Here is a 24,781-nt window from a genome sequence, read left to right as displayed (position 1 = left end):
AACACCCATGGATGCTGCCATATTCTTTATGGATTGAGGATATACTACGGAGGTAGTCTGGCTCTGGATGGCTGGTGCATTATTCGAGGTTGATCCGACCACAGGAGTGGTGCAGTTATAGTGCTGCTGGCATACTTTCTTTATATGATTACCATAGACAGCACCTATGGGAGTACATACCGGGCACCAACTCAGAGCCTTATTGAAAATCTTAAAAAGGTTACCATTTTTCTTTAAAAAAAAAAAGCTAAAAAGACCAAAAGAGGAAAAGCTGCATGTGAGGGGTCAGGACGCAGGGGAGATCATTACAGTAGTAATTTGTATCTTTTAACGGTATATGAATGTTTTATCTAGATCTTCATATCAGAACACTTCAGAAATATTCTTGGTACTTTCCTCTGTAGCTCTCGCCCCTCATTGGTGCGTCTATATTTCCTCCTGGCTGTGGTTTTACTTCAGAAGTACTTACTACGTGTACAGGGCTGTGGTGGAATCAGAGATGGTCTACTAGCAGAAGGCTCGATATCATGCACGCCTCGCCTCTTGCACTTCTCTTTCTCCTGATCCCTTCTTGTCTGCAGCAAAGTGGAAACTTCTCCGGGGAAGATGGTAAATATTGCACATTTCTCAGATTTTATGGTCGGTAGAGATACAGTCATTTGCACTTTTTATTTCTGACAACAGATGACTTGTTTGTGCGTTCTTGTTATTATCTTGAATGACATTTGTTTCCTTGAGGGGGGCAGAAACGTTTCAGTGGAAGATGAGATATCGATGTTTGAAAAACAACTTTCTGATACACTTTATACTTTAACTTCTTAACATTTTAAAGTGTCTGTGCACAGTGACCGAGAACGCTCGTTTGCATCTATAGGCAGTAACCATGTAGTAATCCTCAGCTGAGGAGTGGATACAGTTGTATCCAGTGTAGATAATACTCTGTGAGCTAAACAGCCTGGACCCCAGACTGATACATTGTACCAAAGTAGCAGAGAGATCTGTGTAGCTGCTGCTGCTATGTTTAGCTCACAGAGCATTGTCTACACTGGATATAATTGTATCCACTTCTCAGCTGAGAGCAGGACTAGCTATGTACAATGTATCAGTCTGGAGTCCGGGCTGTTTAGCTCACAGAGCATTGTCTACACTGGATATAATTGTATCCACTTCTCAGCTGAGAGCAGGACTAGCTATGTACAATGTATCAGTCTGGAGTCCGGGCTGTTTAGCTCACAGAGCATTGTCTACACTGGATATAATTGTATCCACTTCTCAGCTGAGAGCAGGACTAGCAATGTACAATGTATCAGTCCGGAGTCCAGGCTGTTTAGCTCACAGAGCATTGTCTATGCTGGATATAATTGTATCCACTTCTCAGCTGAGAGCAGGACTAGCTATGTACAATGTATCAGTCTGGAGTCCGGGCTGTTCAGCTCACAGAGCATTGTCTACACTGGATACAATTGTATCCACTTCTCAGCTGAGAGCAGGACTAGCAATGTACAATGTATCAGTCCGGAGTCCAGGCTGTTTAGCTCATAGAGCATTGTCTACACTGGATACAATTGTATCCACTTCTCAGCTGAGAGCAGGACTAGCTATGTAGAGGGTTACTAAATCTGAATGGAGGCAAGAATGTTCTCATTCACTTACAAACTGTGTTTCTTTTCCTCACCTTTGACAATTTGACAGTGCAGACTCTGACTAGAAAGTTTAAAGTGTGCCAGTTCATCAAAGCGGAATGACAAATGTGTTGAATTTTAGGACTGTCTACCCTAGCTTATTACCACCTTTTAATCATAATCTGTACTAGTACTGAGCTGCAGACTATGCCAAATGCACAGTTTATAGCAAAAGTTATGCCACTCTTGGTGCAATTTTTGGCACTAGGTGTCACATTTAGGCAACGCCCTCTTTCATACCAAGGAATGACCTTTTGTAGGACACAGTAAAAAGTACAGCATGAAACTCAGGATGAGTACAGGATAAGTCATGTATGTACAGAGTGAGTCCACCAGCAAAAAAATTGAGCGCTGCTCTGGAGTACAATACAGGATAAGTAATGTATATACACAGTGACTCCACCAGCAGAATAGTGAGCGCTGCTCTGGAGTATAATACAGGATGTAACTCAGGATCAGTACAGGATAAGTAATGTATGTACAGAGTGACTCCACCAGCAGAATAGTGAGTGCAGCTCTGGAGTATAATACAGGATGTAACTCAGGATCAGTACAGGATAAGTAATGTATGTACACAGTGACTCCACCAGCAGAATAGTGAGCGCAGCTCTGGAGTATAATACAGGATGTAACTCAGGATCAGTACAGGATAAGTAATGTATATACAGAGTGACTCCACCAGCAGCATAGTGAGTGCAGCTCTGGAGTATAATACAAGCTGTAACTCAGGATCAGTACAGGATAAGTAATGTATGTATACAGTGACTCCACCAGCAGCATAGTGAGTGCAGCTCTGGAGTATAATACAGGATGTACCCGAGGATCAGTACAGGATAAGTAATGTATGTACAGAGTGACTCCACCAGCAGAATAGTGAGTGCAGCTCTGGAGTATAATACATGATGTAACTCAGGATCAGTACAGGATAAGTAATGTATGTACACAGTGACTTCACCAGCAGAATAGTGAGTGCAGCTCTTGGGTATAATACAGGATATAACTGAGGATCACTACAGGATAAGTAATGTATGTACACAGTGACTCCACCAGCAATATAGTGAGTGCCGCTCTGGAGTATAATACACGATGTACCTCGGGATCAGTACAGGATAAGTAATGTATGTATACAGTGACTTCACCAGCTGAATAGTGAGTGCAGCTCTGGAGTATAATACAGGATGTAACTCAGGATCAGTACAGGATAAGTAATGTATGTACTCAGTGACTTCACCAGCAGAATAGTGAGTGCAGCTCTGGAGTATAATACATGATGTAACTCAGGATCAGTACAGGATAAGTAATGTATGTACTCAGTGACTCCACCAGCAGAATAGAGAGTACAGCTCTGGAGTATAATATAGGATGTAACTCAGGATCAGTACAGGATAAGTAATGTATGTACACAGTGACTTCACAAGCAGAACAGTGAGTGCAGCTCTGGAGTATAATACTGGATGTAACTCAGGATCAGTACAGGATAAGTAATGTATGTACACAGTGACTCCTCCAGCAGAATAGTGAGTGAAGCTCTGAAGTATAATACAGGATGTAACTCAGGATCAGTACAGGATAAGTAATGTATGTACTCAGTGACTCCACCAGCAGAATAGTGAGTGCAGCTCTGGAGTATAATACTGGATGTAACTCAGGATCAGCACAGGATAAGTAATGTATGTACACAGTGACTCCTCCAGCAGAATAGTGAGCGCTCCTCTGGAGTATAATACAGGATGTAACTCAGGGTCAGTACAGGATAAGTAATGTATGTACCCAGTGACTCCACCAGCAGAACAGTGAGTTCTGTTCTGGAGTTCAATACAGGATAAGTAATATAATTTATGTTTACAGTGACTGAACTTTTTATGGAGATAACATCTTTCTGGAACCATTTTTTTATCTTCTTAAAGATGATGAAGAGCCTGAAAATGCAACGCTACTAGACTTTAACTGTTCTTCCACAATTCTTATTGGCAACGTACGCCTTTTATGCCATGTGACAAAGTTACCTCCCAGGAAGGTGAAGAATATTGCTTTTAGAGTTGGGTAAGTTCCCAAATGGATTACTATAATGTAAGAAAAGAATGTGTAACAACCAACATGGCTACTGACACTTCAACAGCAAACCTGCCCAATATTGGAAACTGGGAAGACATAGTGAAGGCCCATGTGGGAGCTTTAGTGGCGACCATATTGGTTATCACTTACATTCACTGGGCATAACTATATAAGAAATAACTGAACAGAAATTATTTCAACATAAGAGAAGATATTTAGGTTTTCTCAGGCTTTTTGGCCTTCTGGGGTCCAGAGCTCAAACAGAAGTTCTGGGTGTTATACACATTCTTTTGGGTGTAAACATTGATGGTTGAACCTCGGGATAGGCACCCAGTGTTTGATCGGTGGAGGTTTTGGCTCAGCAAGTGCTGTATTCCCATCCTCCCCTGCTATTGATGTCCGCATGGACAGACAGGGGTATTGATAAAAATCTGAGGTATCATGCAGAAGAGGTTGAGGGTGAAGACATGGATATTATTGAATATGGTGTTAGCTGGTGCCAAGAGACCTGAGGCACCTGAAAAAGACTTGCATGCCCTTGGTGCCAGGTGCTAAGCAATGCCAGTGATGATGGCATATCTTAAGAATAAGCCATCATTGTTAAGTCACGCAGAAGCCTCTCTAAATGAAGTTTTTGGTCCAACTGCTTTATTGATGTCCTTAAAGCCTATAACTATGGAGCAAAGATGCTGCTACTTCCATCCGCACCTTCTTCTGATTAGCACATGTTTACATTGTGGTGTTTTTACCCTAATGCTGTTTTTCCGGATGCTCCATTCATTCTCTATTATGTTTCATAGAGACGAATCAAAACCTTGGACCGAAAACAAACATGTTACGTTTCATGTGTTTTTGAAAGAGTATAACGTTTGCCTGGTCTGGGGGAAATCAGAACACTGTAAAATGTTTAATATTAAGGACATAGGTAAGATGCTTATTTCACCTTGACTGTTGTCTGCAATTACATTGTAATGAAGGTGATGAGGTTTAAAGTGAATGATGGAGTTCGCGTATTATCATCATCTGGTTGTTAGGTCCAAAATTACCTTCTGATTAATTCTGCATTATTTCTTTATATTGGCAAGATCTCAGGGTTTCTGATTCAGAGCTCAAACTCCCGTGTATATACATACTGTAGAGGTACATGAAATGTTCCCTCTAAGCCTTGGAAACTACTAAGTATAGAGGCTAATGAGGTGGGTAAAGTTCCACCAAAGCTGGGCAACCATCCAACCATGATGGAGGGAAGGCAAATCTATTAAATAGTTTTTTTTTTCAAGCGTATTCACAAACGAAAAGGAAATGCCACATGAGCTGCAGGGGAATAAAATGAACCCCGCACAAAATATCTCATACCTAACACAGGAGGAAGTGCGGAACAGGTTAAAGAAGATTAAAATCGATAATTGCCAGGCCCAGATGGAATACACCCAAGGATACTAAGGGAACTAAGTTATGTGATAGCTAGGCTACTATATCTAATATTTATGGAAACTATCAAGACCGGGGTTGTACCATTGGATTAGCGCATTGCCAACGTGGTTCCAATTTACAAAAAGGGGACCAAAAGTGAGCCTGGTAACTACAGGCCGGTAAGTCTCACTTCAGTAATGGGAAAAATATTCAAGGGGTTTCTGAGAGACGCCACCGAAGGGGACCTCAAGGAGAACAACGGAATAACTCCTCACCAGCATGGGTTCATGAAGGGTTGATCATGTCAGACCAATCTGATCAGCTTCTACGATGAAGTAAGTTCTAGGCTGGACCTTGGAGAGTCTATTGATCTTGTATATCTGGACTTCTCTAAAGGATTTGACACCGTGTCCCATAATAGGCTGATATATAAAATGAGACGGCTCGGATTGGGTGAAAACGTGTGTAAGTGGGTAAAGAATTGGCTCAATGATAGAAAGCAGAGGCTGGTAATAAATGGTTCGTACTCTGATTGGGCCACCGTCGCTAGTGGGGTGCCACAGGGCTCAGTATTAGGCCCCATTCTGTTCAATATATTTATCAACGACCTGATAGAGGGGCTGCACAGTAAAATATCAATATTTGCAGATGACACAAAATTATACAATATAATCAATGCAACGGAGGACAATGTACGGCTACAAACGGACCTAGATAAGCTGGGGGCTTGGGCAGGAAAATGGCAAATGAAGTTCAATGTTGAAAAATGTAAGGTTATGCACATGGGCAGGAGAAACAGATGTCACCAATATACACTAAATGTGATACAGCTAGGGAAAAGGGAGATGGAAAAAGACCTGGGGGTACTAGTGGATTGTAGACTAAACTGGAGCAATCAATGCCAGTCAGCTGCTGCAAAAGCAAATAAAGTCTTGGGGTGCATTAAAAGAGGTATAGGGGCGAGGGACGAGAACATTATCCTCCCACTATATAAGGCACTTGTCAGGACTCACATGCAATACTGTGTACAGTTCTGGTCACCGGTGCTAATTGGCTTCTGCCTCTTGGGGTTTTTGCCTTCCTCTGAATCAACTAGGAGGTTAAACAGGCTGAACTAGATGGACATTGTCTTCATTCGGCCTACCATACTATGTTACTATCCATGGTGCTGTCACATGGTGGAAAGTGGGATATCAGGCCGTGATTCATGGCCGGATATCGTCCTAGCCAGTGTGAAGGAGCCCTTAGTATATGACTTGTTCTGACTCCTAGAGAGAGGCTGCTTGATGTTTTTGATGCCTCAGGCATAAAAAAAAAAATAGACCCGTATTACTCAACATGGCAGCACACACTAGTGAGTCTTTGCACGCAAGCATGGAATGCATGAAAAAGCACATCGCACACAGTATTCTGATCCACTTTATGGACAAGACTCATCCATTCAAGTCAATGAGGAGAGAAAAAATGCCATCCATGTGCTATCCATTTTTGCAAAAAAAAAAAGAATAGACCTTGTATCAGTTTTTTTGCATATGAGAAAAAAGCGTGGCACACAGAGAAAAAAACCTGTCAGACGGACTGAATATGGACAGAATACGGAGGTCACATGGAGTTGTACCCGTATAATATAAGACAATTGTTTGTGTATGTGACACAGATGTTTTAGTAACACAAATGTGCACCCTGCCTAGTAGGAATGATCTATTATGTTATTGCACTAGCGGTGATTATACAGCCGTACAGGGTGGAGCCAGACTTGCGGCTTCTTGGAACAAAAGAGATCACCTGGATCCTCCGTGCGACACTATCACACATGTGCAGGTGGAGCAGAATAGATGCAACTCTTCCCAGGGTGGCAGAGGGCACTGATATTCTGCCCATTGTGATCCCACAGGAGATGATGGGAGTCACATACATGTGCTACAGAGTGGCAGCTAGCTGTGCTGTATGGCTTCATTGGTTCTCATAAAGGGAAGGGGTCATATGGGCATCAGATGCCATTGTATGCTGACGTAGAGGGATACTTTGCAGCCTTCTGTTGGAGATCTATGTCAGGAGTCCTTCCATAAATCTCTAAAGGCCCATTTACACCAGCAGATGATCGCTTAAAAATCGCTAATCAGCGATTGTTATAGCGACAATCAGTGCGTGTAAATGTGCGCCCATCATCCCCTTTTCGGGCACTGCTAGGTGATCGTTAAATTCAAGCTAACCTAAAAATCGGCATTCACTCTTATCAGCAGTTCTCCAGGGGGGGAGTGCTGATAACATTGTTTCTCCCTGGAGACCAAAGGATCTGAGCTCAGATAATAGCCTTGGGCTATTAACTGCTTTCAATGAAGGCTTCCTTTGCACACTTAATTGCTCTTAAGTAGCTGAGTAGCTACTTAACACTTTATGCAAAATGATCACTCAAAGCTGTCACTCAAATCGTCCTTTGAGTGATCATCGGCCCATGTAAACCAGCCTTTATGTAGGCTGCATAACATGATCTGAACAGAGCCTAGGAGAGAGACTTGTGCAGCTGCTACTGATGTGTTTAGCTCACAGAGCATTGTCTAGACTCGATACAATTGTATCCACTGATCTGCTGAGAGCAGGACTAGCTATGCACAATGTATCAGTCTGGAGTCCGGGCTGTTTAGCTCATAGAGCATTGTCTACACTGGATACAATTGTATCCAGGGGCGTAACTATAGGGGGTGCAGGGGATGCGGTTGCACCCAGGCCCAAGTGCCTTGGGGGGCCCATAAGGCCTCTCTTCTCCATATTGGAAGCAGGGGGCTATGAATAAAGCATTATAGTTGAGGGCCCTGTTACAGATTTTGCACCGGGCCCAGGAGCTTCAAGTTACGCCTCTGATTGTATCCACTGCTCTGCTTAGAGCAGAACTAGCTATGTACAATGTATCAGTCTGGAGTCCAAAATGTGATTGTTCCCAGCAAGAGAAACCAAGTCATCTTGTAGATATGATACCTTTTAATGGCTAACAAAAATACGTTATAGCGAGCTTTCGAACCTCTCAGGGTTCTGCCTCAGGCTAATTTAGCTCATAGAACAATGGCTACACTGGACACACTGGCTATGGCCAGAAGATATTTCCCTGGGTGCTGCCAGTGGACTCCTTGTAGATGTTACAGCTATAGTTGTGTCCATTTGTCAAAGTCCGTTGACTCTTTTTCTTTGTATTTTTAGCAATTCCTGACAGTCCAACCAATATAACCATCTGGTACAACAAACAGTCAAAGGAATACGAGTTCGATATTTTTTTGAGTTATGAAGATGACGACTATCTAACTGACCATTTGTATCATGAACTTGTTCTGCGCAAGGAAGGAACACAGTGGCCGGTAAGAGGAGCCCACATAGGCTTAGAGGGATGTCCTTCAGGGGTGTAACAAGTAACCATGAGGTCCTGTTGCAAAACTGGAATCATTATCACCTTCAGCAGTGACTTCAAAACAGTTTGTGATTATTTTGGGCTGCTTAATGTACAGAGATAATATACACAGTGATGCCACAGTACAGGGATAATAAACACAGTGATGTCACAGTACAGAGATAATAAACACAGTGATGTCACAGTACAGAGATAATAAACACAGTGATGTCACAGTACAGAGATAATAAACACAGTGATGTCACAGTACAGGGATAATAAACACAGTGATGTCACAGTACAGAGATAATAAACACAGTGATGTCACAGTACAGAGATAATAAACACAGTGATGTCACAGTACAGAGATAATAAACACAGTGATGTCACAGTACAGGGATAATATACACAGTGATGTCACAGTACAGGGATAATATACACAGTGATGCCACAGTACAGAGATAATAAATGCAGTGATGTCACAGTACAGGCTTACTATGGACCATATCTGCATGAAGTTTTATGTTCTCTATTTGGTTATTTTCCTTTTTCTTCTCCATCTTCTTCTTCTCCTCCTCCTCCTCCTCCTCCTCCTCCTCCTCCTCCTCTTCCTCCTCCTCTGAAGAAGGTAGAAGAAGTGTGGTGGCTCATTAGCCAAGTTCTAGGTTCAAATCCGTCCATGGGCAACATCTGGATGGTGATCTTTTTCGTTCTGCTTCTGGTTATTCTTCTTGATCTTCGTCTCCTCCGGAGCAGAGTAGACAGATGTGGTGGCTCAGTTGTTAGTGCTGCTGCTTTGCAATGCTGGATTTCTCAAATCTGACCACGGGCAACATCTGGACGGAGGTCTTCCAAGTCCATGCAGATATTATTCTAGGTGGGATTTGAACACCACACCCACACACCTCCAAGCTGGGAGTTCAATAATAAGCACAGTGATGTCACAGTACAGAGATAATGAACAGAGTGATGCCACAGGACTGGGACAATAATCACTACTATGGCTGGCACTATTCTATAGGCAGCAGGAGTATGTTGGTGCCTCTTGTTGGGGACGTACCTGTGGTTAGCACTGTGGTATAGACACTACTAATAAGTCGCATTTCCTGCAATGGAGATTTGTCACCGTGTTATAAATAAATGTATTTTTCTATGTTGCAGAATTGTAAAGATGAAACCCCTAATAGTGGCGGTCACAAGGTGGTAAGTACAGGAAGCCCGTATAGCCATCAAATAAACATGGCCCATGGGTGCTGCTAACTGTGGGGATGGACCCAAATGATGTGGAAAGTATAAAGGAAGGATTTATCAATTGACGTCGCTGTATGAGGGCTTGTTTTTTGCGGGACAAGTTGTATTTTTCAATGATACTATTTAATGGGCCATATATTGTGTTAAAAAAACTTTTAAAAAATTTCTAAGTGGAGTGAAATGAAAAAAAAAACAAATTCTGCCATCTTTGGGAGAGTCTTGTTCCCACAGCGTACATATTGTAGCAAAAATGACATGATAAACTTATTGTATGGGTCAGTAGGATTAGTAGGCTACCAAATTTATGCATTTTTTTTCTCGCCTTACTACTTTTAAAAATTTTTATTTTTTCCAAGATATTTTTTTTCCGCCGCCATCTTCTGACTGCCATAACTTTTTTCGTTTTCTGTCGACATAGTTGAGTGAGGGCTCATTTTTTGAAGGACGTCCTGTTGCTTCGATTAGTTCCATTTTGAAGGTCATGTGACTTTTGATCGCTTTTTATTAATTTTTTTTCTTAGAGACAGGGTGACTAAAAAAAGTGCAGTTCCATCGTGCAGGATACAAAATAATACATTACAATGATAGATCGGACTTTTATGGATGCGGTGATACCTAATATGTTTTGGGGGGGTTTTGTTTTGATTTGTTTTTATTATACATATGGGGAAAGTTTTTTTTTTACTTTTTTAACTTTTTTTTTTCTAATTAAGAGGCTGGGTTCACACAGGGCGGAAATGCTGCAAAGTGGATGAGATTTGCAAAATTCTTGTCCACACTCTGCGGCCAAGCCGCGCTGAAATTGACATGCCACGCAGATATCAAAGCCGTGGTATGTCAATCTGATTGGCTTTTTCCATGCGGTCCAGCTGCGGACATTCCATGAGATTTACATCTCGTGGGAACCCAGCCCTATAGTCCCAATATGATTGCCCCTAAGGTTATGTTCATAGGTAGCAGATTTGGGGCTGATTTTGATGTGGATCCGCAGCAGAATTCATCCCTTCAAAGAGTGAAATATGCTGTGAGTCCACATCAAAATCTGCACCAATAATGCAGGGGGTAATGCAGTGATTGGAGGAGAGAGAAGGATGCACGGGGTTGTTTAAGGAGGGTGGGTCGCGGTCAGCGTCATCTTTGAAGAAGAAGAGCGAGTCCCACCCGATAGTTATGGTTAGGTGAGGGAGAGTTTGATTCTTGTCATGGCAGCTGTGGCAGGTGGAGGGTCCTTGGAGTCATTGGAAATTGTAGGGGGGGGGGGGGGGGAGTTGGGTGGGCACGGTCTCACCTGCTAAGACTCCCTCCTTTGTGTTAATTTGTATGGTGTATGGTGTCTGGTGACTTGGCTGGTGGAGGGGCAGTAGACTCCCTCGGGCTGTAAGTTATGGTAGTAGTAGCCACCCAATGGGTGGCTTGTGTTGCCCCTGAGCCTGTTGGTCCGGTGAGGGCAGGGTTCATGTTTTTGATATGGTTGCACCAGATTTTGTGGCTCCAAGGACTCCCCCCTCGTGTTTTGCGTTTTATGATTATAGTGATTAATACCAACAAACAGTCACTGAATAAAGACCACCTCAAATATCAATATTACCAATAATAAAACTATATGGGGGCTAAAAAATACCACCATAGTGTTACTGAACAAAACACTATACAAAGACCATCATTACCCCTCCATACAGTCACCGTATCGCAGTATATACTGGATCTACACAGGCACTTTACAGACTGTACAAATGATTACAGGACCATCATACCCGGTGATACACAGTAATAGTATCCCAGCTTTTCTGCTCCTTGTGGGCCCCACATCGTAAGGGCCACTTGACATTTCCGACGTACAGCAAAAGTGCCCTGACTCAATAATAATGCTCTCTTTATGCGCTCAATCAGTAATAATGCACCTCACAGGCCCCACTCAGTAATAATGTTCCCTATAGGCCCCCACTCAGTTATAATGTTCTATATAGACTGGAACTATGTTTTGGGCCGGAACACGTCGGCTGCTGCATGGGCTCCTATGGGAGCCCATGGCAGCGGCCGTAAGAGGGAGGGAGTTTAGCAGCGTGGCTACTAAACTCCCTCCCTCTGTTCTACTCTCCCCGTGCAGGCTCACCTGTCTTCCTCCCCACTCGTTCTGTGCAATGGGAGGGGGCAGGGCAGAGCCAAGCGCCGATCCGCCCCGCTTCCTCCCATTTATGCTATAGACAAGGGTAGGATGGGGCGGAGCTAAGCACCAGCCCTCTCCCCGCCCCTTGTTAATAGTCATCAATTGGAGTAGACGGGGCAGACCGGCGCTAGGCTCCGCCCTCGTCCCACCCCCTCCCATTGCACAAAGCGAGCTGGGAGGAAGACAGCTTAGCCTGCAATGGGGAGAGATGGGAAATGGCCTGCTGAGGTCAGCGCATTTGCGCCGGCCTCACCAGGCCATATGAACAGGTGCACAAACATTTGATTTGTGCACCCGTTCACCAGATGTTTTTACTAACAATGTAGCGTATATCGGCCGGCTGTGAAAACGGACAGCTGATATGCGCTCGTGTGAAAGAAGCCTCAGTAATAGTGCCCCATGTAGGCACCCACTCAGTAATAATGTTCTATATAGGCCAGACTCAGTAATAATGCTCCATAAAGACCCCCACTCAGTAATAATGCAGCTCACAGGCCCCCACTCCGTGATAATGCTCCATATAGGCCCCCACGCAGTGGTAATTCCCAATGCGATAAAGCATCCTCCAGGGGAGGGGCGACAGCGAGACACAGGAAGAGAAAGTGGAATAAAACTTGCTTCAGCTTTATTTTTCCAGCACAGCAACACAGAAAAAGTCCTTCAAACTAGTAGAGGCACCACGCAGGGTGCTCAAGTCCATACAAAACACAAATGCAAGTTGCACCATACAAGGTGTTCAGAGGCTTCCCCCTCAGGCTGTCAGGCTGTATGCCTCTCCTCAGGCCGTCAAAAGATCCATATGACATAGTCCATTCAAATCTGCACCACGCAGGGTGCTCAGGTCCATCAGGCAAGTGGTAATCCCACATCAAGCTGTTAGACACTGACTCCTTGGGAGCTGCAGCCTTTCATGCCCCAGTAACGGGGTCAGTGCCCTCAGCTGAGCTTCCTCAGAGCTAGGGTGAAGTTGTGGACTGGACTGCCACCCTGTTCAGACTAAAACCCTGGGAGGGAGATGCACTCCATCCACAGCTTCACCCTTTAAATGCCTACACCCTATATAGGCCTCCACTAGGTAATAATGTTCTATATAGGCCCCCACTTAGTAATAATGCACCATATAGGCACCCACTCAGTAATAATGTTCCATATAGGCCCGACTCAGTAACAATGCTCCATAAAGACTCCCAGTCAGTAATAATGTTCCATATAGGCCCCCACTCAGTAATAATGCCCCATATAGGCACCCACTCAGTAATAATGTTCTATATAGGCCCCCACTCAGTGATAATGTTCCATATAGGCCCACACTCAGTGATAATGTTCCATATAGGCCCACACTCAGTGATAATGCTCCATATAGGCCCCCACTCAGTAATAATGCCCCATATAGGCACCCACTCAGTAATAATGTTCCATATAGGCACCCACTCAGTAATAATGTTCTATATAGGCCCCCACTCAGTGATAATGTTCCATATAGGCCCACACTCAGTGATAATGTTCCATATAGGCCCACACTCAGTGATAATGCTCCATATAGGCCCCCACTCAGTAATAATGCCCCATATAGGCACCCACTCAGTAATAATGTTCCATATAGGCCCAACTCAGTAACAATGCTCCATAAAGACTCCCACTCAGTAATAATGTTGCATATAGGCCCCCACTCAGTGATAATGTTCCATATAGGCCCCCAATCAGTGATAATGCTCCATATAGCACCCACTCAGTAATAATGCCCCATATAGCACTCACTCAGTGATAATGCTCCATATAGGCCCCCACTCAGTAATAATGCCCCATATAGCACCCACTCAGTGATAATGCTCTATATAGGCCCCCACTCAGTAATAATGCCCCATATAGCACCCACTCAGTGATAATGCTCCATATAGGCCCCCACTCAGTAATAATGCCCCATATACCACCCACTCAGTGATAATGTTCCATATAGGCCCCCACTCAGTGATAATGCTCCATATAGGCCCCCACTCAGTAATAATGCCCCATATAGCACCCACTCAGTGATAATGCTCCATATAGACTCCCGCTCAGTGATAATTTCCCATATAGGCCCTCACTCAGTAATAATGTTCTATATAGGCCCAACTCAGTAACAATGCTCCATAAAGACTCCCAGTCAGTAACAATGTTCCATATAGGCTCCCACTCAGTAATACTGACCCATACTGCCCCATATGAGCATTCCTTTTGCAGGTCAGCACTCGGTGATATTGCCCCTCATAAGCCCTTGCCCCCCATGCCACTCAGTAGAGGTATATAGTAAGAAAACAAGTACCAGCCTGGGCCCCTGCACTGTACACAGCCCTGCTAGTTCCGAATGGAACCATTTATCAGCAGGGTGAGGAAGCTTTCTCAATTCACACTATATAGAGTCCAGTATTAACCCTTTAATCTCCTGGAGTTTCTATAGAAGCTGTCTCTGCATCCTGCTTATCTCCTTCTCCTCTTTTTCTTAGTGTTTTCAAAATTTAAAAGACAGCTTTTATGTTCCGAAGAGAAATCTAGAATATTCCACAAAGTTTGAGGCCAGGGCCAGATCAATTCCAACAGGAGAACACTTTCATGGCTCCTGGAGCCCCTGGAGCCCAATATCAACGTTCAGAACAGAAGACACCGACGTTGAGGCATCAGTGTATAATACAGGAGGTAATGTCATAGTACTGCTTTTACACAGTGACTCCACCAGAAGAATAGTGAGTGCAGCTCCGAAGTATAACACAGGATGTAACTCAGGATCAGTACAGGATAAGTAATGTATGTACACAGTGACTCTACCAACAGAATAGTGAGTGCAGCTCTGGAGTATAATACAAGATGTAACTCAGGAGCAGTACAGGATAAGTAATGTATGTACACAGTGACTCCACCAGCAGAATAGTGAGGGCAGCTCTGGAGTATAATACAGGATGTAACTCAGGAGCAGTACAGGATAAGTAATGTATGTACACAGTGACTCCACCAGCAGAATAGTGAGTGCAGCTCTGGAGTATAATACATGATGTAACTCAGGATCAGTACAGGATAAGTAATGCATGTACACAGTGACTTCACCAGCAGAATAGTGAGTACAGCTCTGGAGTATAATACAGGATGTAACTCAGGGTCAGTACAGGATAAGTAATGTATGTACACAGTGACTCCTCCAGCAGAATAGTGAGTGCAGCTCTGGAGTATAATACAGGATGTAACTGAGGATCAGTACAGGATAAGTAATGTATGTACACAGTGACCCCACCAACAGTATAGTGAGTGCAGCTCTGGGGTATAATACAGGATGTAACTCAGGATCAGTACAGGATAAGTAATGTATGTACACAGTGACTCCACCAGCAGAATAGTGAGTACAGCTCTGGAGTATAATACAATATGTAACTCAGGATCAGTACAGGATAAGTAATGCATGTACACAGTGACTCCACCAGCAGAATAGTGAGTGCAGCTCTGGAGTATAATACAGGAGGTAACTCAGGATCAGTACAGGATAAGTAATGTATGTACACAGTGACTCCACTAGCAGAATAGTGAGTGCAGCTCTGGAGTATAATACTAGATGTAACTCTGGATCACTACACAATAAGTAATGTATGTACACAGTGACTTATCATTTATATAAACTACATAATTCTATATGTAAACATTAAGGTTGTGCTGAAAGGTACATATACCCTTTACAACTTACACACAGACTAATGTACATTATATGTTATTTACCTGCTTCTTTGTCTATTTCTTTCCAAGGGTATTTGGTCGCCTATATCAGCATCCCTTTTTTCTTGTTGGTTGCAGTTATATTAATTGCCGTATTTTGGAAAAGGTAAGTATACAAAAGTTTTATATGTAGTAAGTGCAAACAAATATCAGTTAGTGTGAACTGCACATCAATGCAAAAAGTTTGGCATAAAGTTTTGGAGTACACCAATACAACTAAAAGGTTGTATAATTTCAGACAAAAGTGTCCGATGACACATCAAACCTGTCATGCAGTATTAGCCACTGTGATAAATTTGGTGTATTTCCAAGTTCACACGCTAGGATTAGTAAATCCTCTCTATTAGAGATGAGCGAGTATACTAGCTAAGGCACATTACTCGAGCGAGTAGTGCCTTAGCCGAGTATCTCCCCGCTCGTCTCTAAAGATTCGGGGGCCGGCGCCGGTGACAGGTGAGTTGCGGCGGGGAGCAGGAGGGAAGCGGGGGGGGGGGGGGAGAGAGAGATCTCCTCTCCGTTCCTCCCCGCTCTCCCGCGCCGGCCCCCGAATCTTTAGAGACGAGCGGGGAGATACTCGGCTAAGGCACTACTCGCTCGAGTAATGTGCCTTAGCGAGTATACTCGCTCATCTCTACTCTCTATCTGTAAGGCTGTTCTTGTAACTGATTTTTGGTAGTTGCTGAATGAACATTGTTTTCTATGAAGAGATGACCGTCTTTACCTTTACATTTGCAGAATTAAGCCCTTCATATGGCCCGAAATCCCAGATCATAAAAAAACGCTGGAGAAATTTTGTAACAAGCCAAAACAGGTACGTACTGCACTGATCGACATAATGCTCAGATGCAAAGTCACGAGATTCTATAGACTCACTATATGGGAAAAAAGCACAAAAACGTGTTCACACTACAATGCAGTGCAATATCACTTTACACTACCTGTGACAGGGGTTCAGAACCTACAGCCTATCGTACCGTGTTCTGTGACCCACGGTCATTAGGGCATAGTGGTGTGATTTTTATCCACACATATGAATTTTTCTACTCCACCTGACAACTAATGATTAGTAATGAGCAAACTTTTGAAAAGTTCAGTTCGGTCCGTTCGCCAAATTTTGGCAAATTTGGTTTGGTCCAAATTTTTTAAACTGAACCACAACTTCAGGAATACCTTAAAACTGGTGTATAACACTGCCTAAGAGCCATGAAACTCCTCTATAATACTCTTAGGTCAACTAGGGGTGTATTTAATACCCTAAAACTGGTGTATAACACTGCTTAAGAGCCATAAAGTCCTGTATAACACTCTTAGGTCAACTAGAGGCACCTTTGAGTTTTTTCAAGACAAAGTTGATGAAAAAAAAGGCGAAATAAGAAGGAAAAGAAAAAGAAGGCAAAGGAAAATAGAAGGTAAATAAGGAGGAGGGAAAAGAAGAATGAAAAAGAAGACAAGAGAAGAATAAACAAGAAGGCAAAATAGGTAGAAGGAAAAATAAAAAAAAGGAGGAAAGAAGGAAAAAATGGAAAAATAAGAATAAGAAAGAAAAAGAAGGCAAAATATGAAGAAGGAAAGAGAGGGAAAAAAGGAGCAGAAAAAAGAAAAAAACAAAATAAAATGGAAGAAAAGGAAGAGAAGAAGGTGAAAATATCTTCTTCTTTTAGTGGGTTCAGCCAAGATGAACTACCAGACGTTTGGGTCCGCACTGAACTGAACTTTTAGCAGATTTCATCCTGATACAGTGTTTGACTGTTGGGTTCAGCACTACAAATGATGGTCAGTAAGGGGTTAAAAATCCACTATTTTGTGTACACAGCTCCAATGCAGATTTAGCAAGTAGTAGGGAACATATTGAAGGGAGTTGTTACATCCGCCTGGCGCACTGGAGCACCACTCCTCCGTGCGGATGCAAGCGTGTCCTATTTAAAACCGCAAACACACATAGTATTTGCACTACAAATTACGTCTCTCCAGACAATGATGGAAGGGCCCCAGTCCCTTAGTAATCAGGGAAAGTGGGGAACCCCTGCCTAAAAGTGGGGTAATCATCCTGATAAGGACAGCCCCACTGTCTTCATCTAGGACCTAGCTATCCCTGATTAGGAACCTGGAGAAGTGCACAAAACACACATGCAGGACATGACTCTGTTCATACTGAACCCAGTAGAGGACTGTTCACACCTCATGTCTAGCCACCAGCACAGACATACAACACAAGTCACTGTTCACACCAACATACAATAAGTAGTGCATATGACATACAACAGGAACCCCACCCAGAGCCCACATGCATACAGATGGAATACCATAGCCAGTCCAAGTGTCCTCACTCCACGGGGAATAGAGAGTCAGCCACCATGCTAACAAAGGGAACAGTGTCAGGCATCACCCATCTGACACACACATAGGACATCAGACGTCTGGAGGCCACACCTGCCCAGGGATAGGGAAAAACCAAATATAAACAATTGATAGGTGCTTATTGGGCTTCTCATAGATTTGTTGCCATTGTATTTTATATTTCTGACCCCATTATGGAGCAATCCATCAACTAATAGCCTGGCCAGGGCCCAACGCACAGTTATTAAAGGGGATGGGGAGTAAAGGGAAATGGAAGGGGGGGTTATTTCTCGTGAAGTCACAATGTAGAACACAACATACAAAATGTTACAAGCTTTTCTAGCGTGATAATTTATAGCGATATTAATGATAGGTTTTGTGAAGGAAACATATAGTTCACCCATGGCGTCAAGATCCTCAGAAATGCCTCATGGCAATCAAGGATTATTAAAGGGGTTGTCCCGCAAAATGAAGTAAAGGTAAACACTTCTGTATGGCCATATACATGCACTTTGTAATATACATCGTGCATTAAATATTGGCCATACAGAAGTTATATACTTACCCCCCTGTGTTGGCGTCCCTGTCTCCATGGCGCCGACCGAATCCTTCTCCTGCCTCGATTAGACGCACTTGCGCAGTCTGCCTCTTCTGTCCCGTTGAAGGGGCCGCTCCAGCGTGCTCGCGCCGCACAGGTCGTCTGCGCATGCAAACGTGCAAAGCTTATTTTGGACTGAGGTAATCTCAATTATTGCTTATTCTGATGGCTAAAGGCTCCATGGCTAGAATAAACAAGAGGGATGATAAGGAGCATCCCTGTCATGCGCCTCGGAGAGTAGGGATATAGTTCAAACAGAAGCCCTTGTATCTAACAAATGTTTTAGGGGACACATACGATATTGTAGCCATGTTAGAATCTCATTTGGGGCTTTTCCAATGTTCTTATACAAACAAGTATGGCCAACGTAAGGTGTCAAAAGCTTTATATATGTCTAGAGATAGTAACAAGGCAGGGATACTAGAGGATTGGCATAAATGTATGAGATGGGTGATTCAGAGAATGTTATCACGTGTCTGGAGACCTGAAACAAAACCAACTTGATCAACATTGGTAAGGCGGTGTTAAGGCGTGAAGCTAGAATGTTAGTTAGGAGCTTCACATTTACATTGATCAGAGAAATTGGATGATAATTTTGTTTAAGTGGCAGAGCAGCAACATTTCAACTCCTTCTGGAGTCTTTGTCAAGCTCCAGAAGGAGTTGAAACGTTGCTGCTCTGCCCTTTATGGATCAATAAAGAAATACTATTTGGAATCACTGGTTGTGCTGCTCAATTCACTTTCTATTTGGATGACGTTGTTAGTTCTTGGAGTCAGGACTTGCTGAGCTTTGCACACCAGACCCACACCTTGCACCTAATGGTGCATTCCAGTGGAGTGCTGCTGCACCTATTTGCTTATTTGGAATTTTTTTTGTTAGGGTGATCCTTCTCTGATTTAGGGGTCATTGAGATGGCAGCCAAGAGAGAAGTTTGTCCTACTGGTTGACCGTCCCACATATTATTGAAATAATTGGCTAAATGAGTACTATGAAGGCAGTTGCTCTAGAGACGCAGATTGAGCTTGAGAGGAAAGTTTATTTAAGAACTGTTTAAATTCTGAGATTATGGTTAACGGGTTTGCTGTGATTTTGGCCCCTCTGGTACACAGTTTATAGAAGGGACTCGTCAGAGTGTAGGGGCAAGTGGCGTAGAGGGTGTCTTATTTAATGTATCATAACATTGATTTGACCGCCTGATCTTCCGTTCCATGCTATCCATGAGGCATAAATAAATCTAGTTCTGTTCCGGCTAGGAAAAGCACTTTTATATTAGTAGCTGAAGGATGGCTTTTAGTTGTCACTTCGAGTTAGGAATTTCTGTTCACTTTTTAGTTGCCATGGTCTCCGTACCCTTTTTCGTTGAACCGTCAGTTGAATAACGAATACTTGAAGCACTACTTTATGTGCTTCCCATAGAGCGATAAGAGCAAATCTTCAAATAGAAAAAACTCTTTCCGCGCTCCTGCTGGAGCTCCTCTTAGGAAAAAATGAACTGTCGTGGCAGACAGTATTTATATAACTTAATCATAAATTTATTTCCAAATCAAAGATTGCATGCAAGTGGAATTCTTATTGCTGCAAGAATTCCACTTGCATGCAATCTTATATAAATACTGTCTGCCACGACAGTTCATTTTTTCCTAAGAGGAGCTCCAGCAGGAGCGCGGAAAGAGTTTTTTCTATTTGAAGATTTGCTCGTTTTCACCCATTGAGGGAAGTTTTCTCTCCTTGGGATTGCTTTCATTCCGGCGGCTCTCCTTCCCTATCGAAGGATATCTGAAGTCTCTTCGTACATTACTACAGGCATACTCGGATCACAGGTGCAGGCGGGGTGTTCCCCAATGATTTAACGGTCTACGGGAACCCCGCTGTGCACCAGGCTAGTCACTCTTATTATTTATTATATGGTGGCGCGGATCGTTACTCTGAATTATAGAGCGATAAGAGAAGAGACGAAAAGGCCGTTGATTTCAAAGTATCCGTTTATTTGGGATTTGAGGGAGGTCATAATCTCGGGGATAGCTAAAAGCGAGTCATTGACGGACCACGACAGGTTAGTGGGTTTAGATATGAAAGAGTTGAATGAAATGTAAATAGAGGAATGATCTGACCGGGAAACCGGAAGGATTTTAGACTGCGTTATCTGCAGTACAAAAGAAGTTGGCATTAAGATGTGGTCTGTTCTTGAGCACATTGAGTGAGGAGATGAAAAATGTGCTAAGTCTTTGCTAAATGGGTGTAATTCAACCAGATGGTATTGGGAAAGTAATGTTCTAAAGGCACATGACATTGAATGTTGGGGTTGTGGTAGTGGGGACGGCATAGAGATCGCATTTCTATCCATATTTGGTATAGGACACCGTTTGAATCACACATATGATTACAGTGCCATTTTTACTAGTTTTAATTAATTCAAGGAGTTTAGATTAAAAGTGAGTCTGTCTGGTATTCGGGGTGTAGTATAATAGTATAGTCTACGGTATGTCTTAAATAGTGCCCATGAGGAGAACTAGCAGCCTTTAGGGTCCACAACTGAGTGATTGGGACTGATCTACTGAAGCAGATAGTGACTCCCTTGGTTTTGGTTGGGGCCATTGTTGAATAAAGGGTGGAGAAGAATGGGGAAAGATAACGGGGGAATGAATTATTGGAGAAGTGGGTTTCTTACGAACAGAGAATATCCGCCTGTATACCTTTGTAGTATCTAAGGGCTTGGAGAGCTTAGGGGTGAGTTAAAACCCTGTATGTTATGGGATATGAGTTTTAGAGTCATGGGGAAATGGGGTGAAGGCAATAAGAAACCTTTTTTCCAGGGTCATGAATCCACGGGAGATGAGGGACGGAAATGTGATTGTTCTCAGTAAGAGAAATCAAGTAATCTTGCAGATAGAAAACCTTTTAATGGTTATCAAAGACACATGATGTTATAGCGAGCTTTCGGACCTCTCAGGGTCCTTCCTCAGGCATAATGGAACAAATCTAAAGACGTATTTACTATAACACATGATCACATGGGAGGTCAGGAACATGATGAACTTAATTTGCACTAGATAAACACCAGAGACAGAGGATAAGAGGGCACAGACAAGTTGGGATCAATAGCATTTAGATCAATACCAGGGAGGGATGACCATAACAGTAAATAATTAGTCCAGTAACTAATTATGAGGGAGAGGCAAGAGGGGATAAGCCAACAGGTAAGGAAAACTATTCTTATCATGCTAAGCATAATTATAATAACAACTTTAATTTTAGCTGATGGTACAAACATAAAATGCCAACTTCCAGCATGTTGTATCACAACTGACAGGTGATTATTTTTTATGATTTGTCCTGCAGAACTTCCATACAAGCTTCAATCCTGATTACTGCGAGAGCATACCTATAAATAAAATAGATTATATCAAAGCACAAGAGATCCCAGATGACGAACATGAGATCGGCACCGCAGACAGCAGCATTGAGAAACCAGCCTGCCATATCAATCTGTCTCCAGCAGAGGGCAGCAGAGGACCTCCCACTAATGCTAATAACAGTGGACAATGTAAAAATCTGGCAGATAACGGAGAAAACAAATTGGAAAACCCGCTAAATTTTGGCATCGTCACTCTACTACCTGGCAATGATGTCTCTGAGAAATGCAACCCATCAACCGACAGCAATGGGATGATGTCTGCGGCCGTAAAACATCCAGGAAATGGATTAAAGGGGCTTTGCTGGGAAGATATTTACATTGCTATGTCTGCCTTCAAGACACCCAGCAGTGCTGTAAAGCAAGTCCCTAAAAATAATATCTAATGTTTCATCGGAGCATCGACTGTGATAAAATAGCTCATCTTTAGTGAAGTACTTCCCCATAAAGCCACAAGGGGGGGCTCTGTATGTGGCAGGCATGTTAAGAGGCAGTTACCATCCACTATACATTGGTATCACAGCTGTAATGTATGGGCTTTGGGTCGATACCGTGTCCAGCCTTGATGTAAGCTGCCTCTTGTTACACTTCATATTGGGAAAAAAAACTAGAAAAGCGTAAATTACAGTTACTACTATCCAAAAAATGTCAGCTCTGCCAGTATCCATAGATCATCTGATTAACACTCCACTACTTCATGCTCGCTGAATGTCTCATATTAGCTGCTAAAGGTCATTGTAAGAGTAATTGACCTTTATTTCATCTGTTGATGCATAAAATATATACATTACATGTACAAAAGTATGTGAACCCCCTTCTAAGTGATCAAAATCAGCTATTTCAGCTTCTGTTATTGCTTAAAGGTCCAGAAAATTGATCTCAGGAATGTAATGAATCTGGTATCAGTACTACATCCCCATTCAGTTGAGGCAAACTAGTTTAATGGAGAGCTAAAACCAATATCTCCCACCTACTATTAGCCCATTAATGGGGTTCTATCACTTTCTTTGGGTCATTGAACATGTGTTTAAATCATTTAAGTTGCATTACCCCTATTGACCACAGGGAGTGCTGTTTGTTGCTCTTTTGATTTATATTCTTGAGTCACTTGCAATGAATGTAATGGACTTGGTATCAATACTACATCCTCATGCAGTTAAGAATGTCAAAATTGTCATTTTTTTTAAATAATAGAACTTGCAATACCACTCCTGACCACAGGAAGTGCTGTTTGTTGCTCTTTTGATCAACTCACATGCAGCAAATTCACTCTAAATCACCACATAGTGGTAAAAATTATTCAGTGCTGAAATAAATATTCCCTTCTGCAAAATACAAAGCCCAAAAGTCTAAATTTACAGTGAGTCTGGAAAGGTTTCAGACCCTTTCCCTTCTTGCATTTTGTTATGTTGTGGTCTTGTGCAAATTAAAAAAAAATTAAAACTTTCCCCCTATCATTCTGCACTCAATACCCCATTATAACAAAGTGAGAACAGAATGTTAGAACTTTTTGTACATTTAAAAAAAAAAAAGAAAAACATTTTGAATTGACATAAGTATTCACACCCTTCGGTATGACAATTGACATTTAGCTCTATTTCTCTTGATCATCTTTCTTTACCTTAACTGGAATCACCTGTGTGAAATTCAGTTGATTTTACATTATTCTAAAAAAATGACCTATCTATTTAAAGTCTTGCAGCTCACAATGCATATCAGAGCCAAAACTAAGCTATATGGAGGAAGGAACTGCCTGCAGAGCTCAGAGACAGGATTGTGTGGAGGCACAGATCTGGAAAAGCATATCTGCTGCACTGAAAGTTCCCAAGAGCCCAGCGGCCCCCATAATTCTTACATGGAAGAAGGTTGGAGCAACCAGGACTTTTCCTAGAGCTGCCAACTAACCAAACTAAGTAATCGGGGGAGAAGGACCTTGTTAAGAGAGGTGATCAAAAACCCAATGGTCACTCTGGCCAAGTACTCTGACTGTGAAAAACAAGATTCTCCGGTCTGATGGAACCAAGACAGAACTTTTTGGCCACAGTGTAAGCATTATATCTACAGAAAACCAGGCGCCGCTCATCACCTGCCCAATACCATCCCTACAGTGACACCTGGTGGTGGCAGCATCATGCTGGGGGACAGGGAGACCGGTCAGGGTGGAGGGAAAGCTGAATGGAGCAAAGTATAGAGGTGTGCCAACCCTGTGGCATCATCCCCGAGAAGACTGGAGGCTGTAATCACTGCCAAGTGCTTCATCTAAGTACTGAGTACAGGGTGTGAGTACTTATGTCAGTGCGAAATGTTTTTCATTTCTAAAAAGTTTACAAACATTTCTGACCTTCTGTTCCCACTTTGTCATTATGGGGCACTGAGTTGCACAAGGCCACAACATAACAAAATGTAAAAAAAAGTGAAAGGGTCTGAAGACTTTCCAGATGAACTGTATATACAGTATAACAGGCACCTCTAACCTGTGGCTCTCCAGCTGACACAAAGCTACAGCTCCTAGGATGCTGGGAGTTGTAGTTTAGCAGCAAGTGGAGGGATACGGATTGGAGGCCACTGATAAAAGGATGCAGGAGAGCAATGATGGAGATTGCCTCTCTTGGTGCACTGAAGGCAGCCACACCCGTAGAGTGCTGCATGCACATGGCATTATGACGGGGTTCTGTATATAGAAGTATACTGGCTTGTATAGGCTGCTATGCACAAATGTCCCTAATTACTAAAGCTGCTAAGTAAATGAAA

At 42.8% G+C, this 24,781-nt stretch overlaps 1 protein-coding gene across 1 annotated transcript; it reads left to right on the top strand.

Annotated features, from left to right (window-relative positions):
* Window positions 1-477: 477 nt before the first annotated feature.
* On the top strand, window positions 478-24,395 carry LOC136627391 (interleukin-7 receptor subunit alpha-like). Its single transcript, XM_066602437.1, has 9 exons — window positions 478-609; window positions 3,590-3,725; window positions 4,538-4,662; window positions 8,346-8,500; window positions 9,691-9,732; window positions 14,431-14,620; window positions 15,713-15,788; window positions 16,418-16,493; window positions 21,958-24,395. Exons 1-9 carry the CDS (start codon window positions 528-530, stop codon window positions 22,414-22,416), a joined length of 1,341 nt encoding a protein of 446 aa, XP_066458534.1. The 5' UTR covers window positions 478-527; the 3' UTR covers window positions 22,417-24,395.
* Window positions 24,396-24,781: the final 386 nt, after the last annotated feature.

Source organism: Eleutherodactylus coqui, chromosome 5 (genome assembly GCF_035609145.1).
Source record: "Eleutherodactylus coqui strain aEleCoq1 chromosome 5, aEleCoq1.hap1, whole genome shotgun sequence".
In the NCBI taxonomy this organism is placed as follows: Eukaryota; Metazoa; Chordata; class Amphibia; order Anura; family Eleutherodactylidae; genus Eleutherodactylus; species Eleutherodactylus coqui.
Note: the sequence above shows the minus strand (reverse complement) of the source record. Positions and strands in the feature narration are given on the sequence as shown.

Coding starts and splice junctions, on each gene's coding strand:
- LOC136627391 (XM_066602437.1), top strand. CDS start 528: ATGCACGCCTCGCCTCTTGCACTTCTCTTTCTCCTGATCCCTTCTTGT. Junction 610..3,589: donor AAACTTCTCCGGGGAAGATG/GTAAATATTGCA, acceptor ATCTTCTTAAAG/ATGATGAAGAGCCTGAAAAT. Junction 14,621..15,712: donor ATCAGTGTATAATACAGGAG/GTAATGTCATAG, acceptor TTTCTTTCCAAG/GGTATTTGGTCGCCTATATC.